At 42.4% G+C, this 22,066-nt stretch overlaps 1 protein-coding gene across 3 annotated transcripts; it reads left to right on the top strand.

Annotated features, from left to right (window-relative positions):
- The first annotated feature begins 1,958 nt into the window (after positions 1-1,958).
- On the top strand, positions 1,959-16,794 carry LOC129816685 (claudin-10-like). 3 transcript variants are annotated; one of them, XM_055871454.1, is made up of 5 exons: positions 1,959-2,172; positions 15,920-16,081; positions 16,160-16,241; positions 16,347-16,451; positions 16,572-16,794. In XM_055871454.1, exons 1-5 carry the CDS (start codon positions 1,959-1,961, stop codon positions 16,726-16,728), a joined length of 720 nt encoding a protein of 239 aa, XP_055727429.1. In that variant the 3' UTR covers positions 16,729-16,794. The 3 variants fall into 3 exon arrangements, with proteins under 3 accessions (XP_055727429.1, XP_055727427.1, XP_055727428.1); XM_055871452.1 differs by lacking the exon at positions 1,959-2,172 and adding an exon at positions 5,654-5,873; XM_055871453.1 differs by lacking the exon at positions 1,959-2,172 and adding an exon at positions 5,654-5,873 and having other exon boundaries at positions 16,578-16,794.
- The last annotated feature ends 5,272 nt before the right edge of the window (positions 16,795-22,066 follow it).

Below are 22,066 nucleotides of genomic sequence, written 5' to 3' on the forward strand. Positions count from 1 at the left end.
GGTCGTGAGAAGAGAAAACTGAGGATGGATCAACAACATTGTAGTTACTCCACAATACTAACATAATTAACAGAGGGAAAAGAAGGAAGCCTGTACAGAATACAAATATTCCAAAACATGCATCCTGTTTGCAACAAGGCACTAAAGTAAAACTGCAAAACATTAGCAAAGAAATTAACTTTATGTCCTGAATACAAAGCATTATGTTTGGGGCAAATCCAACACAACACATCACTGAGTACCACTCTTCATAATTTCAAGCATGGTGGTGGGTACATCATGTTATGGGTATACTTGTCATCGGTAAGGTCTAGGGAGATTTTTAGGATAAAAATAAACGTAATAGAGCTAAGCATAGGCAAAATCCTAGAGGTAAACCTGGTTCAGTCTGCTTTCCAACAGACACTGGGAGACAAATTCACCAAGGCCAAATATACGCCGGAGGTGCTTACCAAGATAACATTGAATGTTTCTGAGTGGCCTAGTAACAATTTTGACTTAAATCGACTTGAAACCCCATGGCAAGACTTGAACATGGCTGTGATCATCAACTAACTTGACAGAGCTTGAAGAATAAAAAAAGAGAGTACTGTGCAAATATTGTACAATCCAGGTGTGTAAAGCTCTCAGAGACTGAACCAGAAAGACACACAGCTGTAATCACTGCCAAATGTGATTCTAACAAGTATTGACTCAGGGGTGTGAATACTTATGTAAATGAGATAAATGTATTTCATTTTCAATGCATTTGCAAAAATGTCTAAATACGTGTTTTCACTTTGTCATTATAGGTTATTGTGTGTAGATGGGTAAAACATATTTAATACATTTTGAATTCAGGCTGTAACACAACAAAATGTGGAATAAGTCAAGGTGTTAAGGTATGAACGCAGCTTTATTTTCCACAGGCTTGAACTTAACAATTAACAGGTGGATTAGCAGATCTCCTAACCCTGTCCCCCGCTCTAACCAGCTTCCCCTCCCAGCTAGTTGTAGCCTCAATACTGTACACATAGTGACAAATAAAGTATCAATTAATCACATTTATTTATAAAGTCCTTTTTGCATGAGCCAATGTCACAAAGTGCTATACAGAAGCCCAGCCTAAAAGCCCAAACTGCAAGCAAAGCATTTTTAGAAGCCCGGTGGCTAGGAAAAACTAGAGAGGAACCAGGCTCTGAGGGGTGGCCAGTCCTCTTCTGGCTGTGCCAGGTGGAGATTATAACAGTATATGGCCAAGATGTTCAAACGTTCACAGATGACCAGCAGGGTCAAATAAAGTATCACTGCAAACATTCTCACTGCATTCGATAGTATTGGGGTGAAGCGCTCTAGGTAAGATGAGTATAGGTTAAAGGTCAAATATATTGAGATAAGGTTGAGTTCAGATACACAAAAAGGGAGATTACTCTTTGGGACAACTGCTGCGGTCGTGTCTACAGCTTCCTGTTTCCTGTTCCAGACCACATTTTGGGGGGGATCTTTGTGTCACACATATACATTGTATAATATTGAGTTTATAGCCCATCCAAAGTTTCTTTCAGGTCAAACAAAAGCTATTTTTATCATAAGTTGGCCTATTCTGTAAACAGGAATAGTTGAACTAGTAACTGAACTTTGTCACATTGCTGATTGTGTTATGGCTTACTGATTAGACCTTTATTTCTTTAATGTTAATATGACACTAGACCAAATCTGGAGAGCACAAAAGATACAAAAAAGGAAAACCTTTTAAAATGCTGCCCGAATAACTAACTGTCAGTTGACTTCATTTACTCTTTCACTCTGTCCATCCCTCTGCTCAGTAAATGGTGCGAGACTAGATGTCCTCAGTGTAAATCATCTCTGTTGAACACATGTCCCTTGTGTAATTTGCTCGCCTGGGGCATTTTATTTCTTCAAATTTTTTAATCTGCTGAAAGACTTTGAAAGAAACTTTGAATTCACCCTTTTCCAAAATGTCAGGCATCCAGATCTTGGCTTTCCTGGGCGGCCTGGTTGGGCTTGGTGCTACCTTCTGTGCCACGTTGTCCAACGAATGGAGGACCACCAGCAGAGCCTCCTCTGTCATCACGGCCACATGGGTCCTCCAGGGACTGTGGAATAACTGTGCTGGAAACGCCATTGGAGCCCTGCACTGCAGACCACACCACACTATCTTCAAACTGGAAGGTAGGGTGAGGAGGATCCCTCCATCCACATCACACAGAGATCATGTATGGTGACAACCAACAAGAGACCGACCTGTGGCATTATTTTATGCAGGTTGACTAAATGAAAAACATCCTAGTTCACTGAATGAAAAACTTCCTGGTTCCCTAAATGAAAAACATCCTAGTTCACTGAATGAAAAACTTCCTGGTTCCCTAAATGAAAAACATCCTGGTTCACAGAATGAAAAACATCCTGGTTCACTGAATGAAAAACTCCCTGGTTCACTAAATGAAAAACATCCTGGTTCACTAGTATTCTGTCTTTACTGTGTTTCATGCTCCTGTCTTATCAGTATGATCATACTGTGCAAAAGTTGTGAAGTACATTCAATTGAATTGACTGACAATCATATGATACGTGCATAATATGCATTTGATTTATTAATAAACTGGGCCTACAGGTGATGCGCTCTACAAAAAGAAGAAACTCAAATGAAACAGCAACATTTTGTAACGAAAAACTGCGACATTCATGTATCCAATAGTCCTTGTCTATTTGACGATATTTTCTTAAATATCCTTAATTCACACGTATGTTTTAATGCCACTGATTTTGTGAAGGCAAATTGTCAGATAAAAATGCATGACCTTGTGGAAAATATTTTGGAGGGCATCAGATCATTGCATTTGGAACATGTTGTTCTTCGTTGACAGAAAGTATTTTGACAGATGTTACAGTTTGTTATATTATATTGTTATTTGATCACATTGTGGAATTTGAAATATAATCTATAAGAACAATTCATGTTCTTACGTATTTGTGTTCCAGGTGATGACACAACATTTTGCCGTGGCCAATGTGTAATCCTCAGGAAAGACTGAGCTGAACAGGCGGTACACGTACTGAATCACAGTGGCTCCTGTATGAGGCACATGCCAGTGTACAGGACAGCATGTAAAAATAGAGACATAGCTCTGCCAAATGCAGTGGCCATTATAGGCTTGGTTGAGAAGAACTAGTAATTGTAGTTATAACATTGCTGAGATATATTTTTCAACTGTGTTCAATCTCTTCTGAGGACATTGAACAGGGAATTGACACCAGGATATCTCTCTGTTGTCCCAAAGTACAGAGGCTATAAAGGACACATTCCCAGTAGCGCCTTGTGACCCTGCCTTTTTTGGGCTGCATTCTGTGCACGTTGATCTCTCAAAACTCCCTCATGTGGCAGTGTTTGAAACTGTGCGCATGTACAATAGTTTACCACTAGATGGGCCATTAATGTAACGGTAAAAAATAGTTAGGTAGAAAGTATTCCTTCTGTATCCCTATGAATGTACTATAGGATCTATGACTATGTATAGCCATTTGTTTGCTTGTTTTGTTAACTAGTTCCTTCCTGTTATGTGAACTAGTTATTTCCTGTTTTGGTAACTAGTTCCTTCCTGTTATGTGAACTAGTTACTTCCTGTTATGTTAACTAGTCCTTCCACTTATGTTAACTAGTTCCTTCCGGTTATGTTAAATAGTTCCTTCCTGTTTATGTTAACTATGTCCTTCCTGTTATGTTAACTAGTTAATTCCTGTTTTATTACTAGTTCCTTCATGTTTTGTTAACTAGTTCCTTCCTGTTTTGTTAACTCGTTCCTTCCTGTTTTGTTAACTCGTTCCTTCCTGTTTTGTTAACTCGTTCCTTCCTGTTTTGTTAACTCGTTCCTTCCCATTGTTTGTCAAATCAGATGTGATGATACTTAATTTTTAACTACCATGTCATTGAGTTGCTCCACCTCTCTCCCTCTCTCCCTCTCTCCCTCTCTCCCTCTCTCCCTCTCTCCCTCTCTCCCTCTCTGTCCCTCTCCCTCTCTCCCTCTCTCCCTCTCTGTCCCTCTCCCTCTCTCCCTGTCTGTCTGTCTGTCTGTCCGTCTGTCCCTCTCCCTCTCCCCCTCTCCCCCTCTCCCCCTCTCCGTCTGTCCGTCCGTCCGTCCGTCCGTCCGTCTGTCTGTCTGTCTGTCCCTCTCCCTCTCTCCCTGTCTCCCTGTCTGTCTGTCTGTCCCTCTCCCTCTCTCCCTGTCTGTCTGTCCCTCTCCCTCTCTCCCTGTCTGTCTGTCCCTCTCCCTCTCTCCCTGTCTGTCTGTCTGTCTGTCTGTCTGTCCCTCTCCCTCTCTCCCTGTCTGTCTGTCTGTCTGTCTGTCTGTCTGTCTGTCTGTCTGTCCCTCTCCCTCTCTCCCTGTCTTCCTGGCTGTCTGTCTGTCTCCCTGTCTGTCTGTCTGTCTGTCTGTCCCGCTCCCTCTCTCCCTGTCTCCCTGTCTCCCTCTCTCCCTCTCTCCCTCTCTCCCTCTCTCCGTCTGTCCGTCTGTCCGTCTGTCCGTCTGTACGTCTGTCCATCTGTCCGTCTCTCTCTCCCTCTCTCCCTCTCTCCCTCTCTCCCTCTCTCCCTCTCTCCCTCTCTCCGTCTGTCCGTCTGTCCGTCTGTTCGTCTGTCCGTCTGTCCGTCTGTACGTCTGTCCGTCTCTCCCTCTCTCCCTCTCTCCGTCTGTCCGTCTGTACGTCTGTCCGTCTCTCTCTCTCTCTCTCCCTCTCTCCCTCTCTCCCTCTCTCCGTCTGTCCGTCTGTCCGTCTCTCTCTCTCTCTCTCCCTCTCTCCCTCTCTCCGTCTGTCCGTCTGTCCGTCTGTCCGTCTGTCCGTCTCTCTCTCTCTCTCTCCGTCTGTCCGTCTGTCCGTCTGTCCGTCTCTCTCTCCCTCTCTCCCTCTCTCCCTCTCTCCCTCTCTCTCTCTCTCTCTCTCTCTCTCTCTCTCTCTCTCTCTCTCTCTCTCTCTCTCTCTCTCTCTCTCGCTGTCTCTTTCTCTCTCTCTCTGAAGCATCAGTCCATGGTGCGGGTTAATGAGTGATCAGTACTATTCTACTTTTAACCTCCGGTCACATTTTCTTGTTATTTAATACTTAATAACTCCCCTATGAGCAGGTTGTTACTACAGAGTCGAAAGTGGCTGTATCGTGTCCCCCATGCTAAATGTGATGATCCCCTTTGAGATGTGCAGGCTGGTTTTGCTACGTCCTCCTATAGGCCGATAAGTTCTAAATCTTCTGAATCACGTATATGTATCTTCTTGTTATGTGAGGCATCATATATGAAGTCATCATGACACATTTTGACATATCATGACAGTGCATCCGTCACCTTTGACCTTTCTGTACATTTAGCGCCCATCAAGCGCCCGTGATGTGGGTGAAGTGAGGGGGTGGAGGAAGCTAGACACCATTGGTCAGTCATTGACAACGAGGGCTAGACCCCTCCCTGATGAATAGGAAACATTCCAGAACATATTAACCATCAATCCCACCATGGCCATTTAACCTGGGTTACTGCTCCAGAGCCCATGCCTGAGATTGCCTTCAACAAGCTTCATTGGCCAGTGGACCGTCAGTCACATCGCTACTTTTCCGTGACCTCTGCATTTCTCACCAACTTCAGTAGTAAGCGCTGGTGTACTGTACACGATGAGTGACATGGTGACAGAGATTTTGGCCTTTATTCTGACCACATCTGGCTGGGTCCTGATCTCCTCCACCATACCCACGGATTACTGGAAGGTGTCCTCTCTGGACGGCACAGTCATCACCACAGCTACCTACTGGTCCAACCTGTGGAAGGCATGTGTCACTGATTCAACAGGAGTCTCCAACTGCAAGGACTTTCCCTCCATGCTGGCACTGGACGGTCTGCTCAAAGTAACTTTTTTGTCATTGGGAAAGTGTGTTATAGTTGCTGTTTAGCAACATTGGCCTACTGGTCTACTTGTCCACTGTCCTACTGGCCTATTGGCCTATTGGTCTACTGGTCTACTTGTCCACTGTCCTACTGGCCTATTGGCCTACTGGTCTACTTGTCCACTGTCCTACTGGCCTATTGGCAGTGGTGTAAAGTACTTAAGTAAAAAATACTTTAGTATTACTTAAGTTGTTTTTTGGGGTATCTGTACTTTACTATTAATATTTTCGACAACTTTTACTTCGCTACATTCCTAAAGGAAATGATGTAGTTTTTACTGTAATATGTTTTCCATGACACCCTAAAGTACTCGATACATTTTAATGCTAAGCTGGACAGGAAAATTGTCTAATTCACACACTTATCAAGAGAACATCCCTGGTCATCCCTACTGCCCCTGATCTGGCAGACTCACTAAACACAAATGCTTCATTTGTAAATCATGTTTTAGAGTTGGAGTGTGCCCCTGGCTATCCGTAAATAAAATAAAAACAAGAAAATGTGACGGTCTGCTTTGTTTAATGTAAGGAATATGAAATTATTTATACTTGCATTTAAGTACATTTTAGCAAATACATTTACTTTAAATACTTAAGTATATTTAAAAATACTTTTAGACTTTTACTCAAGTAGTATTTTACTGGGTGACTTTCACTTGAGTCATTTTCTATTGAGGAATCTTTACTTTTACTCAAGTTTGACAATTGGGTACTTTTTCCACCACTGCCTACTGGTCTACTGGAATATTGGTCTATTGGTCTACTGTCCTTTTGGTCTACTGGTCTACTGGAATATTGGTCTACAGGTCTATTGGCCTACTGGTCTACTGGTCTATTGGCCTACTGGTCTACTGGTCTCCTGGCCTACTGGTCTACTGGTCTATTGGTCTACTGGCTTACTGGTCTACTGGGCTATTGTTCTGATGGCTTACTGGTCTCCTGGTCTACTGGTCTATTGGCCTACTGGTCTACTGGTCTATTGGCCTACTGGTCTACTGGTCTATTGGCCTACTGGTCTATTGGCCTACTGGTCTACTGGTCTACTGGTCTATTGGCCTACTGGTCTACTGGTCTATTGGCCTACTGGTCTACTGGTCTCCTGGCCTACTGGTCTACTGGTCTATTGGTCTACTGGCCTACTGGTCTACTGGTCTATTGGTCTACTGGTCTACTGGTCTATTGGTCTATTGGCCTACTGGTCTACTGGTCTCCTGGCCTACTGGTCTACTGGTCTATTGGTCTACTGGCCTACTGGTCTACTGGTCTATTGGTCTACTGGTCTACTGGTCTATTGGCCTACGGGTCTACTGGTCTCCTGGCCTACTGGTCTACTGGTCTATTGGTCTACTGGCTTACTGGTCTACTGGGCTATTGTTCTGATGGCTTACTGGTCTCCTGGTCTACTGGAATATTGGTCTACTGGCTTACTGGACTACTGGCCTATTGGTCTGCTGGCCTACATGTCTACTGGTCTCCTGGCCTACTGGTCTACTGGTCTACTGGTCTCCTGGCCTACTGGTCTATTGGTCTACTGGCTTACTGGACTACTGGCCTATTGGTCTGCTGGCCTACATGTCTACTGGTCTCCTGGCCTACTGGTCTACTGGTCTACTGGCCTATTGGTTTACTGGTCTATTGGTCTATTGGTCTATTGGTCTACTGGTCTACTGGCCTACTGGTCTACTGGCTTACTGGCCTATTTGTCTACTGGTCTATTGGTCTACTGTCCTACTGGTCTACTGGTCTACTGGCCTACTGGCCTATTGGTTTACTGGTCTACTGGTCTATTAGTCTACTGGCCTACTGGCCTACTGGTCTACTGCCTTACTGGCCTATTTGTCTACTGGTCTATTGGTCTACTGTCCTACTGGTCTACTGGTCTACTGGCCTACTGCCCTATTGGTTTACTGGTCTACTGGTCTATTAGTCTATTGGTCTACTGTCCTACTGGTCTACTGGTCTATTGGTCTACTGTCCTACTGGTCTACTGGTCTACTGGTCTACTGGCCTACTGGTCTACTGGTCTACTGGCTTATTGGTTTACTGGCCTATTGGTCTACTGTCCTACTGGTCTACTGGCCCACTGGCCTACTGGCCTACTGTCCTACTGGTCTACTGGTCTATTGGTCTACTGTCCTACTGGTTTACTGGCCTATTTGTCTACTGTCCTACTGGTCTACTGGTCTACTGGTCTGCTGGTCTACTGTCCTACTGGTCTACTGGTCTATTGGTCTACTGTCCTACTGGTCTACTGGTCTATTGGTCTACTGTCCTACTGGTCTACTGGTCTACTGGTCTACTGGTCTACTGGCCTACTGGCCTACTGGTCTACTGGCTTACTGGCCTATTGGTTTACTTGTCCATTGGTCTACTGTCCTACTATCCTACTGGTCTACTGGTCTATTGGTCTACTGTCCTACTGGTCTATTGGTCTACTGTCCTACTGGTCTACTGTCCTACTGGTCTATTGGTCTACTGTCCTACTGGTCTACTGGCCTACTGGTCTACTGTCCTACTGGTCTACTGTCCTATTGGTCTACGGTCCTACTGGTCTACTGTCCTACTGGTCTACTGTCCTACTGGTCTACTGTCCTACTGGTCTACTGGTCTATTGGTCTACTGTAATACAAAACTTCAGGAAAAACCCTGGTCCTGGAGGGCCACTTCATGTTTTTGATTGAACCAACCTGGAAGACCAGGGGTGTTGAATTTAGGCAATCCCTGAACTGATCAATTAGCTCCGTTGGTCAGGTGTGCTGCCTAGTTTGTACCTGTGGCACTCCAGGAACAGGGTTGCCTGCCCCTGCAATACAACTTTTAAAATGTAAGAACTCCTTATAGAAGGATTAGCTGAGAACGCCAGGAAAACGATGTGCAAGCTTCAATGGGGCAGAAGTCTGTGAGTTGCTGTCTTTCTGTAGCTAACAACAATGACAAGAAACTGCCATGTTGGCGAATCGTAGGTGGTTTGTTTCAGCTAGTTTCATCTTCTTCTTGTTACCATGTCTTGTTTTGAGATGCTGTGACTGATTTCAAGTCAACACAACTATGGCTAGAATTCGCTAAGTAGATAACCAACAATTGTAACAATGCATGTTAATTCATTCTGTGTTCCCGGTCCAAAATGACCGCCCCATTATAGCTGATTATAAATCCATAATAATATATATATTATCACCTAATGTTGTCTTAGATCTTTTTATCAACTTACGTTCTTGTGAACATTACATGTTTTGAACTTATATTTGTTATTTATGGCCTGTAGACCTCATTGACCTGAGCTCATACAACTCGTTTTTGAGTTTAGAAAAAGCGTAATATATGGATTATTTTGACTATAACAAATACTCAGATGAAACATATTGTGCTCTTTATCACAGACTACTTTGTGTCAAAGTTTAACAAGGACATTTGTTTTGAAGCTATTTAAAATGTTTAAATAGTGGCACAAAATAACATCTGTTGTGTTCCCGGTCAAAACTGACCGGTAGGATTTTATTAGTAAAGAAAGGACAGGCCCAAAACTACACATGGAAACTTTACCATATTACAAAATTAATGTCTGAACACATTAAAGAACAACAGTAACAATAACAGTATTATTAACAATAACAAAAACAATAAAATCTTCACAATCTGTCAATCAACGGTGGTTACATTTTGTGTGTTCTCATGCACATGTTGGACAATACGTGGTGGTTGTTGCATGTGCCTTGCAAATATATGCACTGCATTTATGGAACATAATGCTCGTTTTGAAATCTCTTGGTGGACACAGATCTCACCTCTTCCTTCTGTCTCTTCTGTCTCTGGCGGCCGTATATCTAGCTTCTGGCCCTTGTATATCTCTCACCAATCCAGCAGAGGATGGTGTTGGAGGAAGGTGTCGGCGCCTTTGAATGAGGGGTGCCACCATGGCTTTCCCCAACTCTTCTAGGAATAATCTCCTCTTGAAGAATACCCCCAGCTTCCAGCCTGGATCCACCTCCATCCACACCACAAACGCGTTGTAGGCCGACATCTAGGATGTTGAAGAACACCACCATGGGCCAACGTGCCGTCATCCTCTTACAAGAGTATGTGCCGGTAACCTGCAAAAGTGCAACAATCAGTAAATAAAATAATGAGTACATACAAGTGATACTTCATGTCTTGCATAGTAACGTGAAAAATTGCATCAACGTGTTGTTTAAATTTATCACATCTAAAACATATTTACATATTCAAATGAATAGAACTGACTCCATATTGTTCACAAATTCAATGAGCATTTCACCAATCAACAACATGTCTTATTTTTATGGTGCAGATAAAACAATCTGGTAATAGAAAAAAAAGTACATGAGATAAAAAGTAACATGCCTTATCAAGGTTGTCAACTCCCCCTTTGTTCCTGTTGTAATCCAGGACAGCGTTGGGCTTCCCGTCCTCCCTGGTACTCCCCCTTTGTTCCTGTTGTAATCCAGGGCAGCGATGGACTTCCCGTCCTCCCTGGTACTCCCTCTTTGTTCCTGTTGTAATCCAGGACAGCGTTGGACTTCCCGTCCTCCCTGGTACTCCCCCTTTGTTCCTGTTGTAATCCAGGACAGCGATGGACGTCCCGTCCTCCCTGGTACTCACTCTTTGTTCCTGTTGTAATCCAGCACAGCGATGGACTTCCCGTCCTCCCTGGTACTCACTCTTTGTTCCTGTTGTAATCCAGGACAGCGATGGACTTCCCGTCCTCCCTGGTACTCACTCTTTGTTCCTGTTGTAATCCAGGACAGCGATGGACTTCCCGTCCTCCCTGGTACTCACTCTTTGTTCCTGTTGTAATCCAGGACAGCGATGGACGTCCCGTCCTCCCTGGTACTCACAGCGGCATCCCTGTGCAGAGTTGTCATCACGAGCACATTCTTCTTTTTCTTCGGGCATTAGGACACAAGAGTGTGTGTATCGGTGAAGGCAAAAAGGAAAAACGATCCCTTGTCCTTGGTAGTGAGTAAGGCAGGAGGCCACTCACGCTTGTTCCTTCTGACCGTCCCCACTATGATGCTTTATTTTTGGAGCAGCTCCTGACCAAGAGCATATGAGGTGATGAAATTGTCTCGTTATGTTGTTCCCCTGGAGACCTGCAGTCATTTCCAGGACCACCCGCTTCCCCTGGTTCCCTTCGGGAATACTGTCAGTAGGTTTCCTGGTGTAAACCTGCATGTTCCAGGCATAACGTTTCCTGGCATCACATGCTTCCCATTTCTTTATTCCATATTTAGATGGTTTGCTTGGCATGTACTGTTAGAATGGGCAGCCTCCACTAAAAGCGACCAGACGTTCATCCACTTTGATGTCTGGACTTGGGTTATAGATGAGTGGCAAGTGCTCCACCAACTTGTAACAAACCTCTCTGGTGGCCTGGTTTTATATAACGGTTGTTGAAGAAAACCCCCCGTGACAACACGTGAAATGTCTGGAGTGACACAGTGGCACGAAAAAATGCCCGACCAGACTCTGCATCCCATAAACTGTTGGTAGATTTGTTTCTGGATCTGTACACACCAGTCAAAATCAAGAGACCCACGTATGCTTGGACGTCTGATTGGTCTACCTCCTTCCAGTTGACTTTGTAAACGCGTCCCCCCTCCAAGTTGGTCATGTTTATCACTATAGTTTTTATTGACTCTGTCAGCACAGAGCACAGTTCGAAGCAGGATGTTATGTCATCAACCCGGGATATGGCGTATCTCATTGGCCTGGGGACATCCTGATAACATTTTCAGCCGACAGCTGACCTCTCCTCTCAGGTGGGGATGAAGACCAGGACAAATTCCCATTCTTTGACCGGAATGAAACAACAACCTCAGCAGGGCCCTCTTCTTCATCACTGGATTGTAACAACAACCTCAGCAGGACCCTCTTCTTCATCACTGGATTGTAACAACAACCTCAGCAGGACCCTCTTCCTCATCACTGGAATGTACCAACAACCTCAGCAGGGCACTCTTCCTCATCACTGGAATGTACCAACAACCTCAGCAGGACCCTCTTCCTCATCACTGGATTGTAACAACAACCTCAGCAGGGCCCTCTTCCTCATCACTGGATTGTAACAACAACCTCAGCAGGACCCTCTTCCTCATCACTGGATTGTAACAACAACCTCAGCAGGGCCCTCTTCCTCATCACTGGATTGTAACAACAACCTCAGCAGGGCCCTCTTCCTCATCACTGGATTGTAACAACAACCTCAGCAGGACCCTCTTCCTCATCACTGGATTGTAACAACAACCTCAGCAGGGCACTCTTCCTCATCACTGGAATGTAACAACAACATCAGCAGGGCCCTCTTCCTCATCACTGGAATGTAACAACAACCTCAGCAGGGCCCTCTTCCTCATCACTGGAATGTAACAACAACCTCAGCAGGGCCCTCTTCCTCATCACTGGAATGTAACAACAACCTCAGCAGGGCACTCTTCCTCATGACTGGAATGTAACAACAACCTCAGCAGGGCCCTCTTCCTCATCACTGGAATGTAACAACAACCTCAGCAGGGCACTCTTCCTCTTCACTGGATTGTACCAACAACCTCAGCAGGGCACTCTTCCTCTTCACTGGATTGTACCAACAACCTCAGCAGGGCACTCTTCCTCTTCACTGGATTGTACCAACAACCTCAGCAGGGCCCTCTTCCTCATCACTGGAATGTAACAACAACCTCAGCAGGGCCCTCTTCCTCATCACTGGATTGTAACAACAACCTCAGCAGGGCACTCTTCCTCTTCACTGGATTGTACCAACAACCTCAGCAGGGCACTCTTCCTCTTCACTGGATTGTACCAACAACCTCAGCAGGGCCCTCTTCCTCATCACTGGATTGTTCCACATCGGTTGTCTCTTGGTCTGAATCATAATCTGTGTTGTCTTCAACTTCTGATACTTCCTCCTCTAAATGCATCTTCACTGTCAGTTTCCTGGCCTCTCTCCTCCTCACCAGTGTCATGATCAAAGATATGATCAAGAGCCTCACATACAGTATATCGTTTGGTCATTGTGCTGCCACAGAATGAATTGTGAGCAAGGCCTCAAAAAAGCTTTATATACCAGAGCTGCGAGAAAAGTTCTATATATTATTGAAACAATGTTGCGATTGTTTGTGAGAATGCCAACAGGTGTGGTTCCCATGGGTGAAAGATTGCCGTGGGGGTTGCCATGGAAGCCAAGAAGGGGAGTCAGGTGTGTGTGTGTGTGTGCTCAAACACCCATGCATGTGGGGGTCTGGGAGAGGAAGTGTGTCCATCTGAAGAATGGGCATGTGCCTGAACTCAATTTGATATACTAATTGTAGTGTCACCCATTCATTTCTAATGACCTGTCATTTTTGACCGGGAACACCGCATGTGTACAAAAGTTAAATAAAACACACACAATTTTATGAAAATCATCAAAACGTATTTTGTGTGTTCAGATGCCTTGTGTGGACAAAGCCATGGAACATTATGACAATCATATTAAATTAACTACGTTTTTCAGAGAGAAACCTTGTAAATTGGTCCCATTCGATCAGAACACAAGAGGAGGGTTAAGAGACAACAAGTGCTCTGTCACGGATCCCTCCGGGACTTTAATTACACACGCCTGTCTCCCGAATCATTGATACCAGATTGACAGAATAATGGACCCTTAAGGGAGACAGCGAGAATGGTCTGTCCGACGCCACAACTACTAGTCCGTCCGACGCCGCCACAACTTCGGCAGCAGCAACTGGCCCGTCCGACGACAACGCAACTTCGGCAGCTGCATCAGGTCCTGATCGACCCGCATCTCCTCCGATTACATCTCCTATGATCGTCATCGAGGCCGGTGTCGTTGCGCTGCTAGTACTGTCACGGATCACTCAGGAACTTTCATTACGCACGCCTGTCTCCCGAATCATTAAAACAAGCGTGACATGCTCATTGTGAAAATGTACTTATGCTTTCCATAAACATTGGAGACTAAATATAGCTTACACGCTGTCAACATTCTAAGCCAACCCGATTCAGTTTTTTCCCTGACCAAACAGCAAATTATTGTGATTCTAACGCCCTCATTGTGTAACTATATACTTTTTGATCCACTAGATTAAGCGATTACATCTCAATGCATTCAGTAGTCATGGACTAGCTGTAAACACGTGTTACATGGATTGTATTAGATTTCATAGACGTTAACAAAAGTGCAGAGTCGGCAGACTAGCAGTGTTTCATCGTCGGTCTCAGATGAGGGTCAGTGGATCCGCCACTTCACTGTAACTGCGCCACAGTTTCAATTTCTCATTACTTGGAAAGATAAAGTGCTCAGAGCTTGACGGTGCTAATAGATTTGTGGGGAAGTCACAATGCAAGTGTTCTCCCAGGGACAACTCATCTACCTTCAGAGATGTCAATGTTTAGCCTAACATCATTAGATTTACTGGGAGCTTGGGGCTGATTTTCCATGGTTGGCTAGTTTCTGGGGTTAACCACCAAGCTAATATGTGCCTGTAAATCACGTCTCAAAGGCAGCTCCAATGCCAAGACTGTGAGAACCTTAGCATATCTCTTCACTTAGAAATGGTTACTGGTTGTGCCAACAAATTATTGTTTACTCATACTGAACCAATTAGTTGCTTGCACAGTTAGCCAAGTAAATGAAGGTATTGTGATCCTGTATGGTGTGTGAGTAGAACAAGATATGTAGGGCATTGGGGAAAATGGCTGGGGGACATTTAGCTAATGCTTAGAACCATAGACTGTGCTGACTATAGGTCGACATAAAATCAAGAAGCATTGCCTAAAGGCAGCGCCGGTCCTGGCCATTCTGCCACCCTAGGCAAGATCAAAAATTGCCGCCTCTACTAGAATATTCCAGTAAGCAAAATTACTTTGAAAAGACGTCTAAAATACTTATTTTTCCAGACTTTGAAAATACAAATTTTCCGGACGTTGAAATCAGGTTCATTTTCGGGTTCTGAATGAAAGTTGAAAATACATTTTATAGACATGTATGTTTGGGCCAAATCAAGGCTGGTCCAGACCGGACAAATCTGAACCAAACACAGACGTCTGCACAAAAAAGACGGACAGTTTGGACAGGACCAAAAGAAAACGTATAAAAGACGTCAGCGTCTGTCTATGCTTACTGGGGTGTAGCCTACCATGTCAGCTCGCAAGGGAATTTTAGAAATGCCCATCCATGTGGTAGGCCCATCATTTGTAAAACAGTTTGTTGCATTGGCTTTATTAGCCCTAATTCCTGTACTATTGAAGCTCTGAATATCAGCTACCCAACTTAATCAGGAGGAGTTATCCTGAACCCATTTGCAATGCGTTTACACAGTTGTAAATGCAGACGTATTGTAGCCTGATTGTCCATTCCATATTGTCAATTTTACTTTGACCTGTCTTGTTATTAGGATATGTTTGTTTTAACATATGAGTACATTTTTTATTTGATTGGGCACCATTTAGATCAGGCTATTTGATCGGAGAAACCTGCATGATGTAAAAGGTTTCTGTCTCATTACATTGTCACACATTTTATCTCCAGCCTGTAGGCTACAGAAGAGGCCATATACTCTTTCTACCATATGCTATATCTGCTACAGTACATGATTTATGTTAGATCATTTTTTGGATGGAATGTTGGTGGAGCGCTGCATCTCTTCAACAGCACCCTGGAGAGGCGTTGGGAATGGACAAGATAAATATTTGCATCCCTGCCTTCAACAAGGAGGGCACTGCTTATCACAGGGCGGAATCAGCGCTCACTTAAAAAGCTCATATGCCACTGGTTGAGAGAGAAATTGTAATTGTTTGGGGCAGAATTATGTGAGGTTTAATGTGTTGTTGCAGATGCTTCTTAGTCAGTTTAGATCAGAAAATGCTGCCCTCGTCAATCTGCTGCCATAGGCGGATGCCTAGCTGCCTAATGAGTGGGCCGGCCCTGCCTAAAGGTGTGTACCATATATCTCACGTGGTATGTGCTCTTTCTTCCAGGTTATATTCAGGCCTGCAGGGGTCTGATGATCGCTGCTGTCTGCCTGGGCTTCTTTGGTGCCGTCTTTGCCCTGGTCGGAATGAAGTGCACCAAGATTGGGGGATCAGACCAAAGCAAAGCCAGAATGGCTTGCTTCGCCGGGGTCAATTTCATACTCAGCGGTAACTTGTCAAGTCACAGCCGTTGATGTACAATAATGGCGTAGTATGCAGAACTGAACGTTATTTTCCCCTCTGCAGGTCTCTGCTCGTTGTCCGCATGCTCCCTGTACGCACACAGAATAACATCTGAGTTTTTTGACCCCATGTATGTTGCTCAGAAGTGAGTAACCCATTTGACGTATAGGACCAGACATACATTGGAGGGACTCACATGATCCTGGATGAAGTAATGTTGCTGTTCATTAACTAGTCTCCTGTTTTCCAGGTATGAACTGGGAGTTGCCTTGTTCATTGGTTGGGCAGGATCTGTCTTGTGTGTTCTGGGAGGGGGGATATTCTGCTTCTCCGTAGTAGATAGTTCCACTAGAAGGTGAGTCAAACATCAATGATAATGTGCGCATACATGTAATTGACATTTGGTAAATTTACTTCACTAAGTCTCTCTCTCTTTGTCTTTCACTCTTTCTCTCTCTGTATTTCTCTCTCATAGCTCCAGTCGCACAGGCTATGCCTACGGAGGACCTGCCTCCACCTCCCATGTCTCTTCCCACCCTAGAGGGCATGCACAGCCCATGAGCCAGCGGCCTCCACCCAAATACAACAGCTCCTCCAGAGCACAGCACTTTGATAAGAATGCCTATGTATAAGGGATGATAGGGAAAATGCAGAACTTGAACAGAGGAAGACTCATCGCCACTCCAGATAAAAGATAAAAGGGGAGAAAGAATGTGCTACATGACTGGCTGCCCCATTGTGTCACAAATCACGATTGCCCAGAGAGAAATCACTGGATATTGGAGTGGATCCTGCTGTCCACCTATTTATAAAGGAATTAATTTCCATTCAGAGTCGAATGGAAATCATAGCCTTTTGTTATTTCACAAGAGATTAGCTGATATTTTGGGGCTGAAATTCTGGTGACAGAAGTTAAAGGAGCAATCTGCAGTTGCTCCATCCATGTATGGACTTATAAATGAATTATACGTATCCGAGTCTTGAAGAAAATAACTTCTGAGTGCCTCATGTGCTCAGTTCAGCTGTCGTACCCCGTCAGAACCCAGGCTCAAAACATGGTCAAAACTATTATGTTGTTATAATTAAAGATCAGTCCTTGCATCCATAGCTCTGTCTATGAATTTGGGAGTGGTTACATTTCTCCAGCCCCATCCCTTAGCTTTTTTATGCAAGAAATTAAATATATTATTAATTTGAAAAATACAACATGTATACACATTAAAATAGAGCATCAACATGAACCACTTTGTATACACTTGAATATAATTTGTTTTTGACATTAAAGTGTATGTGAGTTGCTATATGGTCTTCTCTTGAACGTCTCTTTAATGTTAAGACACTCATTAAAATGCTGTTAATCTATAATGACAAAACATTCAAACGATTTCTGGACACATCATGTTTCTGACCTACCATAACCTTTAACTACAGTACAGTATGTTTTACAATCCAAAGATCTTTGAGGTCACCTTTGGTAAAAGTACTATCCATTTACAGTACCTGTTATATATTTTGATAACACATTATTTACAGTCATATTACAGTCTTAAAAAAATAATTTAATTAATTAATTAAATAATCAACTAGTACCTATTTCAGAGAATCATTGTGTTTTTTATTTAGCCTATAAGAAAATCATGTGTTTTTTATTTAGCCTACAACAAAATCATGTTTTTCTTTTTTATGAATCCTCTCCCCGTAAAAAGAAAAGGTAACAATAATAATCATCATTATTATTATTATTATTATTATTATAATGTGGTCGTTATTATGTGGTCATTGTGTGTTTGATTCCCATGGAGGACTAGTATGAAAAAAGGATAAAAATGTATTCACCGTAACTCGCTTTGGATATGAGTGTCTGCTAAATGACAAAAATTTTAAATTATGTCACTTACACAATTTAGTACATTTCTTACACTAAATATAGACATTCTATAATACTAGTTGTTTCAGAATGTTATATAATTAAATAAACTGATTAAAACAGACACAACTCAAAGCTGTCAGTGATGTTTGCGCCATGCTCCTTACAGTTTACAGTAAACAGATTCCACCACGGTTTCATCACAGAGCCCATATCAACACTCTCCTCGATACACATCATGTCATCCAGTCCAGAGAGACCTGATATCACAACAAGCACTGACATCCTGCAGCAGTGTCCTGAGTCTTGATCCTTCAAACACAGCTCCTATAGGAGCAGTCGGGCACAAAAGGACAACAGCCACTTCAAGTGCAGGGCGCGAAATTCAAAATATATTTTTTAGAAATATTTAACTTTCACACATTAACAAGTCCAATACAGCATATGAAAGATAAACATCTTGTGAATCCAGCCAACATGTCCGATTTTTAAGTGTTTTACAGCTAAAACACAATATAGCATTATATTAGCTTACTACAATAGCCTACCACACTATCGCATTCATTCATCAAGGCACGTTAGCGATAGCAATAGGCACGTTAGCGATAGCGAATAAACCAGCAAAAGATATATAATTTTTGACTAACCTTCATTAAGCCTTCATATTCACCACATATATTTATGTTAGCTCACCACCAAATACAAAAAAGGACAGACATTTTTCACAGCACAGGTAGCATGCACAAAGCCAACCTAACTAACCAAGAACCAACCAAACTAACCAAGAAACAACTTCATCAGATGACAGTCGTATAACATGTTATACAATAAATCTATGTTTGTTTCGAAAAATTTGCATATTTGATGTATAAATCAGTTTTACATTGCAGCTACCATCACAGCTACCGTCACAAATAGCACCGAAGCAGCCAGAGTAATTACAGACACCAACGTCAAATACCTAAATACTCATCATAAATCATTTCTGAAAAATCGATGGTGTATAGCAAATTAAAGACAAACATCTTGTGAATCCAGCCAATATTTCAGTTTTTTAAGTGTTTTACAGCGAAAACACAATATAGCATTATATTAGCTTACTACAATAGCCTACCACACTACCGCATTCATTCATCAAGGCACGTTAGCGATAGCAATAGGCACGTTAGCAATAGCGAATAAACCAGCAAAAGATATATAATTTTTGACTAACCTTGATAAGCCTTCGTCAGATGACAGTCCTTTAACATCAGGTTATACATACACTTATGTTTTGTTCAAAAATGTGTATATTTAGAGCTGAAATCAGTGGTTATACATTGTGCTAACGTAGCATCTTTTTCCCAGAATGTGCGGATATTTTTATGGCACTCAACTATTCTGACCAAATAACTATACATAAACGTTACTAAAAAATACATGTTGTATAGGAAATGATAGATACACTAGTTCTTAATGCAATAGCCATGTTAGAATTCTAAAAATAACTTCATTACAACATCCAGCTAAGGTATAGCGAGAGAGTACCCAAAATCTGGGCGCAAACGACTAGTACAACATGTTCGACAGATATATGAAATAGCATCATAAAATGGGTCCTACTTTTGATGATCTTCCATCAGAATGTTGTACAAGGGGTCCTTTGTCCAGAACAATCGTTGTTTGGATTTAGAATGTCCTCTTCTCCAGTCAATTAGCACGGAAAGCTAGCAAAGTAGCGCGAAGCTCTCCTTCCTGAACAAAGGCACACAACGCAACACGCCTAACGTCCCGAATAAATTTCAATAATCTAATAAAACTATATTGAAAAAACATACTTTACGATGATATTGTCACATGTATCAAATAAAATCAAAGCCGGAGATATTAGTCGTCTATAACGACAGCTTATCAGAAGGCAAAACCAGGTCCCTTCACGCGCTCTCCAGAAAACAGGAAACTGGTGACACGTCATGCCGAGAGCTTTTATTCGACCCCAGATCAAGTTATATACTCCATTTCTTCTCTCACTGCCTGTCGACATCTAGTGGAAGACGTATGAAGTGCATGTATTCTAATAAATATCAAGGACCTTTATAGGCAGGCCCTAGAACAGAGCATCGATTTCAGATTTTCCACTTCCTGTCAGGAAGTTTACTGCAAAATTAGTTCTGTTTTACTCACAGATATAATTCAAACGGTTTTAGAAACTAGAGAGTTTTTTCTATCCAATAGTAATAATAATATGCATATTGTACGAGCAAGAATTGAGTACGAGGCCGTTAGAAATGGGCACCTTTTATCCGGCTACTCAATACTGTCCCTGCAGCCCAAACAGGTTAATGAATCGATAGAACAAAATAAATGCTTCAATCTATATGACATCGGTAAAGTTCTCTGTCATCGCTGCTTCTTTCGCAGAGCAAAGACGTTTGGGGACCAGGGATTTTTTTTTAACAGTTCTTCAAGCTAGGGTCTATTTTTCTCCACTTCCTGTCTGACTGACATGCCCAAAGTAAACTGCCTGTTACTCAGGCCCAGAAGCCAGGATATGCATATAATTGGTACAATTGGATAGAAAACGCTTTGAAGTTTGTAGAAATGTTAAAATAATGTATGAGACTATAACACAATTGATATGGTAGGAGAAAATCCAAAGAAAAACTAACCGGATTTGTTTTTCTTTGAGAGCCCATGCTCTTTCAATGGAAAGCTAAGCTATTTCCTATGCAATTCCAGCTCCCAAATTAAAACTCCTGTGGCTTCCTTTAGATGAATTTGTAAGTCGCTCTGGATAAGAGCGTCTGCTAAATGACTTAAATGTAAATGTAAATGTAAATGTCAACAGTCTATGTTCAAGGTTTCAGGCTTGTTTCTTCTCAAACGAGGAAGAATCTTGAGTTTTGGTACTGGGAGTCTGAGTTGGAAATCAGTCTGTGCGCACGCGACGAAAGAGGACGCCCACTTGCTAATTTTACTTTTCCATTGAACATACTTCTTTCTGTATGAAATATTATAGTTTAATTACATTTTACAGTACGTGAGGATTAAATAGAAACGTATTTGGACTTGTTTAAACAAAGTTTAGCAGTAGCTGTTTGGATTCCTTTCTCTGCATGTTGAACGAGTGGGTTACTGAAATCGATGGCGCCAACAAAACTGACTTTTTTGGGATATAACGAAGGATTTTATCTAACAAACGACCATACATGTCGTAGCTGTGACCCTTGGGATTGCAAATCAGGGGAAGATTTAAAAATATAAGTGAATATTTAATCGCTATTTGTGATTTTACGAAGCCTGTGCTTGTTGAAAAATATTTTGATGTGGGACGCTGTCCTCAAACAATCGCATGGCATGCTTTCGCTGTAAATCCTATTGTAAATCGGATAATGCAGTTAGATTAACAAGAATTTAAGCTTTTAACCGATATAAGACACATGTATATATCTAGATGTTTAATATCCATAATGTTTATAATTATTTATTTGAATTGTGCGCCCTCCAATTTCACCGGAAGTTGTCGACAGGTGTCACACTGGCGGGACGCCTATCGCAGAGTTAAAGAAAGATTTTCCGTTCAAAATATTCAAATGACATCAGTTTAACCGGTTTTAAGGAAATAGAAAATGACCCAAAATGTTTCTGATAAGATAACATTGTGGCTTGGATGCATATTTTATGTGGTTGTAATACTATCAGCTTTTATGATGCTGATAAAGATTTTTTATTTTTTATTTTTTTATTTCACCTTTATTTAACCAGGTAGGCTAGTTGAGAACAAGTTCTCTTGCAACTGCGACCTGGCCAAGATAAAGCATAGCAGTGTGAACAGACAAAAACACAGAGTTACACATGGAGTAAACAATAAACAAGTCAATAACATGGTAGAAAAAAGAGAATCTATATACAATGTGTGCAAAAGGCATGAGGTAGGCAATAAATCGAATAATTACAATTTAGCAGATTAACACTGGAGTGATAAATCATCAGATGATCATGTGCAAGAAGAGATACTGGTGTGCGAAAGAGCAGAAAAGTAAATAAATAAAAGCAGTATGGGGTGAGGTAGGTAAATTGGGTGGGTAGTTTACAGATGGACTATGTACAGCTGCAGCGATCGG

This window comes from Salvelinus fontinalis, chromosome 19, assembly GCF_029448725.1.
Source record: "Salvelinus fontinalis isolate EN_2023a chromosome 19, ASM2944872v1, whole genome shotgun sequence".
NCBI classification, from domain to species: Eukaryota; Metazoa; Chordata; class Actinopteri; order Salmoniformes; family Salmonidae; genus Salvelinus; species Salvelinus fontinalis.